Genomic DNA, 7,890 nt, shown 5'->3' on the forward strand with positions numbered 1-7,890 from the left:
TGAAATATCAAATTTACATAAGTATCAGACCGTTTACTCAGTACTTTGTTGAAGAACCTTTGCCAGCGATCACAGCATTGAGTCTTCTTTGGTATGATGCTACAAGCTTTCTGAAGACACTGCATAACCATGTGTTAGTGTGGGTTTTCAGTGAATTTATGTAAATCACAAAGTTCATCGGTACTTCCTGCAGTGCAGGAGCATTCTCAGCAACAAAAGTGCTAAAATTAAGATCCTAAGAGATGAAACTGTTAGCATATGGAGCTGCCATTCCAAATGGCTGGCCATGTGTAAACCCTTGTAATGAAAGGCAGCTAAATATAGTCTCATCTTCCATGGGGAGGAAATACAACAGCTGTTTGAATATTCTCTTTGAAATTGGCTGCTTAAAATGCAGAGATTTGCTCAGTTAAACCCTCTGCATGGAGACAAAGCCACAGGTCTCTCACACAGGAATGGGATGCCAGTCTATTTTAGCAGGTGGGAACAGTTATATTCTGAGTTCAACAAGGTGAGATATGCTCTTTGAGCACCACCCACCAGGTCAGGATGACACCCAGTTAAAAGTGAGGCAGACACGTTTAGTAAAACATTGAGCGCAGATTATTCCTGATAACAAAGGTAGAGGAATAGAAGAATAGGTCACAGAAGGCGTCTGAACAGTTTGCAGAATAATTATTCATACAAGGAGAGGGTGAATGGTTCAACATGACTGTAGCAGTCTAGAATAGGGCAGTTATCTACAATTACTGTACTTACATAGAGAACATAAACAGCGCGGATACATCCAGACTTCCCTTTGTTGTGTGCTACACAAGTTCAACATATGTTCGAGCATTTTTATACAGAATATCTTAACCTAACCTGTCCCACTGAATCACGGCTACATCTAATAAAAGAGATTCATTATGATGAAAAGGATCACATCTTAAAACAGGGGACATACACAAGAATGTCAGCTTTTATTCAAACAGGTGACAAAAAGGCAACAGTTGCAAGCTGTTACAGACAATTCATTCCATGTGTTAGCCATCTCTTCCTCACACATATGTAAGACTGGAACACCCATACATTTCCTTAATGGACTGCATTAACAGAACCCAGTATAAAATCATAATCTCTAGAGCCAATGATATCAGGTCAAATTCAAAATCACTTCACACTGGGCACAGACGTCAATGCAACGTCTATTCCACCGTGGTTCAACGTAATTTTATTAAAATGACGTGGAAACAACGTTGATTCAACCAGTGTGTGCCCAGTGGGTTGAATGTACCAACCTTTGCAAACTTTGTGCAAAACAGACATTGTACCTTTTCCTCATTGAGCAGCACTACCACCATGTCAGCTGAACATTACATAAATAAATATGCACGACATGATTAAATCATAAATAGAAAATAAATATGTCTTCATGACTGCATTTAGATAGGCAGCCCGATTGTGATATTTTTTTCACTAAAATGGCTTTTGACCGATCTGATGTGAAAAGATCTGAAGTGATTGGTCAAAAGACCAATTAATGGAAAGAATATCCGAATTGGGCTGCCTGTGTAAGCGCAGCCATAGAAGCCTTTCTGGAGATCCATCACTTCCTCTGTTGACATTTAGATCCGAATGATTACCAAAGCATACTACCAGGATAATCTGAGATGCAAAAATCCTTATAGTAACATACAGAAATCTGAATTTCAAAGTAGCAATCTTGCAAAACAAGTCATATTATCAGGGGAGTTACTGGTTGGCCTTTCAATCACTGTTAATTAGGATGAATACTGAACGGAACTATTGTTCTCTCAGGGTTCCTATTAAATAAAGGTTCCTATCAAATAAGGAAACAATAGCAAGTCTGTCACACATTGTGAACACAAAAACATGTCAATCATACTTTCAGTATTAAAAGGTAAAAAAACCAAACATAGATATAAAACTTCAACAAAATAAAACAGAGGACCAACAGTGATATTTTGGTCTTTCAACAAAGCAAACAGCACAACAAACCTGGCAACACAACTCTCAAGCTTCTACAGTGGAGATGGGCCAAAAAGACCACGGCCATCTGCAGGCAGACACAAAATAAGAGCATTTGGCTTCATTGGAACAATCAATTCAGAATCATTAATAATACTAAAGTAACATGGACTCAATGTAAACATTCAAGAGATAAAAGAAAACATGAATAGAATGTTGCAGTTCTTCCACAGCCTCTTCTCTGGGTTGAAGGAGAGTATCTATCCGATGGCTGCTGCCAATGAGGTTTAGCTGTCAGGGAAACACAAGGGAACAGTGACACACTGTTATAGAATTGGACAAAAATAATCAGTTACTCAAGTTTACAGTACAGCTATATAGTAGCTAGGGTCACACACTGAAAGTACATATTTTCTGCACCACATTCACTCATTTATCTCTTGCCCGAGATAAAAACATATACTTTTTTTTACAACTGCAGAGCAAATCGAAATCAGTTTCAACATGGTATGTTATGAATGTTAACCCAGAAGCCCTTGCAGCAGATTGAGGATATTCTTTTAGCACAGTTGGCAAATCAAATCACACCTTGTTCTGCCAGGGTCCCAATCACTAGGTATGTTCTCATGTTCCACACAGCTCATCTCACTGAGGGAAGGTCTACCTACACTTCTTAAATTAAATTCAAACCTCTTTAAACTTCAAAGTAATTATCATGGTTTTTCTGCCATTTCTGTGCACATTCCCTGTCAAACTGACACTGTAGATTGTGTGTGTGTTCCTTAATCAACTAATAATCCAACTTGAATTTAGAATCCTTTAGAGCAGGGGTGGCAAGTTTGAATCCCAGAGCCAACTATGTGAAAAATCTGTCGATGTTGTCCCCTTGAGCAAGGCACTTAACCCTAATTGCTCCTGTAAGTCGCTCTGGATAAGAGCATCTGCTAAATGACTAAAATGTAAATGTTAATGTTCCCAAACTTTTTAGCTTCGCGATCCACCTTAAGTGTTTGAGCTGTGAAAAAACATACACAGACAGAACAAGTAAAAAATACAATATAAAAAGAATAAGTGGAGAGAAACATTTTACGTTTTGAAGCTCATTTCCAGCAATTCTACACATTTTGCCGTAAAGTTTAAATAAAATGTTGCTTTATAAAGCAAATGTTCTTCTGCAGTTGTATACATGTTGCAATGGAGCTGGGAGAAAATGTGGCAGATCTTAAGCACATTTCCTGCAATTCTACACATTTTGACAGATTAGTGCTGTATTCCTATGCTCAAACATTATAACAAAATCAATGGGGCCTGGTTGTTTAGCTCAAAGATTATAGGCTATTATTTACAAATATATAGGTCCATTATATTTTCTATTTGGTTTTAATCATTTAAATTCACACAAAGCATTTTTCTATCTCAAAAATGTATCATCAAAAAAATTATGTTTTTTGGTAAAAATGCAATGGACAAAAAATGTAATCCCGCGACCCACCTGGACCCCTGCGACAACCCACAAGTGGGTCCCGACCCAGTTTGGGAACTACTGCTCCAGAGGATCGTTAGCACGAACTTCTTTGAGTTTGATGTCACTTTGAACAATAGTGAAATCTTACCCTAAGTCCTGTTTTAAACATACTGTGGGTAAAGATGCTCAACTTATTTGTGGAGAAAACAATCAAATCAACACAGTCTTAGGGAAGCGTAGCTGTTCCAAACACTAAAACAAGCTCTAACACGATGCACAATCACAGATCTCTCACAGTCTGACTGATGAGCATCAATGACTAAATACCGTCCTATTTACAAATAAACCCGGAGCCCTTCCAAACACACATCTATAGTTTGTACATTTTAAACCGTCTGGTCTCACATGATGAATGTAACATGTCAAGGGCATAAAAAATCACATACCTTCCATGGTGTCCAATTCCTTCTGTCCTGTCATCTGTTGTCTGGCATGTTCACACCTCTGAATGATTTATTCTGGAAAGGACAAAAGTGCAATATTTCAGATATAATTGCCTAGATCGCCGATCAAAAAGTAATGATCTTTAGGCAACCCTATATTTTAAGGGTCCATAATAAACCATTTATAAGGCATTTACAAACCGTTTGCTCACCATTTATTAATCATTACTCTTACATTTGTAAATGTTAGTAAGATAGCTATTCACAAATATATATTTCCTTAAACATCCTGTGTTTTGTTATTTTACCAGGTACTGCTGGAATGACAATTGCTACATCTACCTTGTGCTTTGGACATCTCATGGAGAAGTTTTCCTCGTTAAGCACACAGCCTGCGAAGATAGATAGAAAATAAAGCATTTAGTCAACACAATGTTTCTTCATTGACATAATTGTACATAGGCAGAGCAGGACAGCTTCCCACCTGACTGAGCTGCACAGCTGTAGTGGTACTTATTGGGGCACCCTTTCTGGAAGCAGCCCATGGTTGCACCCGCTGCGTGGCATGTTGAACACACCTGGAGAAGAAAGGAAATGTAAAAAAGCATATTTGCATAAAGCTGTATTTGAGAGGCCAATGACACAGTGAAGGAGTAAGGTATTGTGTGTTACCTAGTCACAAGCATAATGGTCCTCTGTCTATCTGAGCTGCTTCAGTTTGACCTTGTTTACATATTTTGATAAAGTGAGGCAGACCGAAGCTACATTTCAGGAATGTGAGGAAGACACCAATGCATTTTGATTTAGCATACACAGCAATATGATCATATTTTCAGTTATGTTCTCATCTATGTTGCACTCGAGATACGCAAGCACAAATGCACATTATCTCAAACAAAGAGGTATCGTTGAATTTGACTCACTGTTTCTTGGGCGAACCTAACAGCCTCCTCCAAGCCGTAGAGCTTTCCTTTAACTAAGAAAACACCTGTGGACCATATGCCACAGTCCTCGTGGATCCAGCATTCATTGGTGTTGTGGGGTACCACAGGCAGACTGTGGCCATCCATCAAACTGCCATTTGTTCTGAGCTTTTTGGCTGAAGGCAATGTGGAGCTTTCACAATCACTGACTGTGATGCAGCAGTCATCAACTACAGCCTCTACTCTAGGCACATTGCTCAGTTCATATAACCCATTCTCCCCTACCTGGCCACATAGGCCTATCTTACAATCTACAGACAGTTCACTGTCCTTGTATTCTTCCCTCTGGGCCTGCTGTTTGCCTTGTTCCTCCAAAGCAGGTCCAGTTGGATAGTAAGGTCCGTGTAGGTCCCCTAGGCCCACAGCATTAGCAGACCCACCACACAGGCAGCACACCATTAGGGGCTGACACTTACTCTTTGAGTTGAGGCGACCCAGACGATAACAAGACGTCTTAGGAACGACACCAGACAAAGACCCAGTTGGTTGTTGTTGCTGTCCTTTGTTACGCCTCATATCCTTCTCCTCCTGCTGATCGTTGATCACTGTACAAGCAGAGTACTCCCTCTGCTCCATGTGCACAAAAGGGCAAAAGTCCTCTGATTTACTGGCCCTTTTGTCCTGTTTGTAGTTTGCATATTTCAGCTTGATTTCTGCCTCTTCATGGGAGAACATGGAGGATGAGCCGGCTTGTTTGTGTTTCTCCCTCTGTTTTGTTTTACTTGCTGCTGCTTTTCTACTACTTGCGGCCTGCTTTGCTGGGCTTCTCTGGTGGGTTTTCTGCTTGGTTCCTGACCTTTTGCTCCTGGGTGAAGAGGGCTTTGTCCACTCCTGTTGGATGTCATCCACATGTGTGGCCTTGAGTCTTGACTCTGTAGCAGGTGATGATCCTCTCTGTGGCCTTCTAGAGGATCGTAGGCTCTCAGAGGGGTCCTGTCGAACTGTCCGACGGTCCACATCAGAGTCATCAGATTCTACTACACACCTGTACAGGTAGACAGTTGGCTGTAACCAAGACTCATCCTCTGAACTAGATGACTTCTCTTTTGAGTCCATTGTGTCGCCAGAATGTTCCTTGGGTAATATTCTACTTGAGTTTTTGGTATGTATTTTTGAATGATGGCGAGTGACATTGTTGGTGAGTTTCTGAGCGCTGACCCCAGGCTGTATTGTTCTAGGATGTGGAGAAAGGCTTTTTTTTACAACATTACTAGCTTCACCTGTCAGCCGTTTCTCATTTTGAACATCAACAGGTAAACTGTGAATCTTTTTATTTTCATTGGTGATGGGAACTTCAATGACATCACTATCATCACTTGAGATATCTGCAGGAGACCTGACATATTTCCCATACACAGCAGCTAATTCCGACAGGTTAAGAACAGGTTTTGCATTCACCGACATCTCTGTGCTTTCAGATGAATCTTCTGAATATGTATTGTCAGGACTGGGGGAACTCAGTGTCTGGGGCAGTAGAAAACAACCTTTAGCTTCACCCAAAGAGACAGCGCCAGGGGATGGAGAATCTACTAAGGGACTAACAGATCCCCTGTCTAAATAGTCCTGAGGTGAGGGTGCTTCCTTAGAACTGGAAACAAGCAAAATGACATCAGAGTCACTCTGACTCTCGTCTCCCTCAATACTTTCAGAAATGGGGCTCTCTGCATTTAGGCTCTCTGTAGGGTGTGGCTCGTACAACCCTGAGTCCCGTAAGCTTCTGTCCATACCATTATGTAAAAGGGGGGAGCGAACACAAGTCCTAGTCCCATAGGAAAGTCTGACACCTGTGTCTGTTAATGTTTTCTCAGAGAGGAGCTGCATGCAGGGCATGGACACATGGTCGTCAGTGATGCTGTGCCAGCTGGGCTTCTTCATCAGGTCCAGAACCTCTGTGGTCCTGGGATTCAGATGACTCTTCCCACATCTCTTTGAGAGATCCAAAGCCATAGGATGAGGGTCTTGAGACGACAGCTCCATAACCTTAAGACAAATAGTCACAAAGACGGTTAGGCCCATAGGTTATTCAGTGGGCAAACTTCAAACCTAGCCTATATAGGCCGAATTTCAAAAGCAGCATTTCTACATAATAGCTACAGATGTAGGATTTTAATTTGTGGCAGTTTGCTACAGCAGGAACATAATCATGAAGCAACAGGAAATGTGAATTATTAGCTATGTGGATTCTAATTAATGGACATGTTTTGTAGGGATTGATACATTTTTCATTAGGGCAAATCATGTCCGACATTTTAAAGCTAAATTACACATTTTAGAAGCCTTTTAAAACCTTGAATACACGATTAAGTTTGTATTTCCTGCCGTGCAGGAAAATTCTCAGCAACAAAAGAGTGATCAAATTAAGATCCTACATATGTACTATTAATGCATCACTATAACAATAATTTATCGTTAAACCAAGCATTAATATTATTATTGATGATTATTAATTTGCAACTCGTGACAGCAAATTCAGTCTACAAAATGTAAAGTCGCATTGCGTGATACCATTTCGAGATAGAACCAATTTCTGAAATATTATCTTTTTCTAACGTCGTTACTAGAGAAAAAATGGGAGCTGCCCGTTCAACGTAGTACCGGTTACCTACCCTTCGTCGTTCCTTGCTGCAGGTGAGTGCACTGATGATGGTAGCTGGCTAGTGGCTAGCTAGCTACTTGCATCCAGGCCTTTGTAAACAGTGTGTAAACAAAGCCGCAATATAACCACAGCTAACGTTAGCCAGCGACTGTGTTGACCCGACTTTAGCTAGCTAGCTGGAGTTAGCTCGCTATTCATCCATAATAACATGCGTTATAACAAACATGATGCCGAGGACCCCTTATATTGGAAAATAGTTGTAAATGAACTAACTATTTTACCTACCTTATTGAAATTAATAAAGTAAGCTGAAGGGGTGCTTCCTTTCCAAAAAGGGCATCTCGTAGTTTACTTGCATTGGTGAAGAACTCAGCTGGCAGCTGGTGGTAAACGGGCAATGCATTATGGGAGATGAGAGTTTTGTCAGTTTCA

The 7,890-nt window shown here is 40.6% G+C and overlaps 1 protein-coding gene across 2 annotated transcripts; it reads right to left on the bottom strand.

Annotated features, from left to right (window-relative positions):
- Positions 1 to 943: 943 nt before the first annotated feature.
- Positions 944 to 7,853, bottom strand: LOC106606935 (uncharacterized). 2 transcript variants are annotated; one of them, XM_014203421.3, is made up of 6 exons: positions 7,744 to 7,853; positions 4,803 to 6,842; positions 4,364 to 4,457; positions 4,222 to 4,271; positions 3,883 to 3,954; positions 944 to 2,262 (listed from the first exon to the last, which is right to left on the bottom strand). In XM_014203421.3, exons 2-5 carry the CDS (start codon positions 6,837 to 6,839, stop codon positions 3,913 to 3,915), a joined length of 2,223 nt encoding a protein of 740 aa, XP_014058896.1. In that variant the 5' UTR covers positions 6,840 to 6,842; positions 7,744 to 7,853; the 3' UTR covers positions 944 to 2,262; positions 3,883 to 3,912. The 2 variants fall into 2 exon arrangements, with proteins under 2 accessions (XP_014058896.1, XP_014058898.1); XM_014203423.3 differs by lacking the exon at positions 7,744 to 7,853 and adding an exon at positions 7,469 to 7,734.
- Positions 7,854 to 7,890: the final 37 nt, after the last annotated feature.

Source organism: Salmo salar, chromosome 06 (genome assembly GCF_965601325.2).
Source record: "Salmo salar chromosome 06, fSalSal1, whole genome shotgun sequence".
Lineage (NCBI taxonomy): Eukaryota > Metazoa > Chordata > Actinopteri > Salmoniformes > Salmonidae > Salmo > Salmo salar.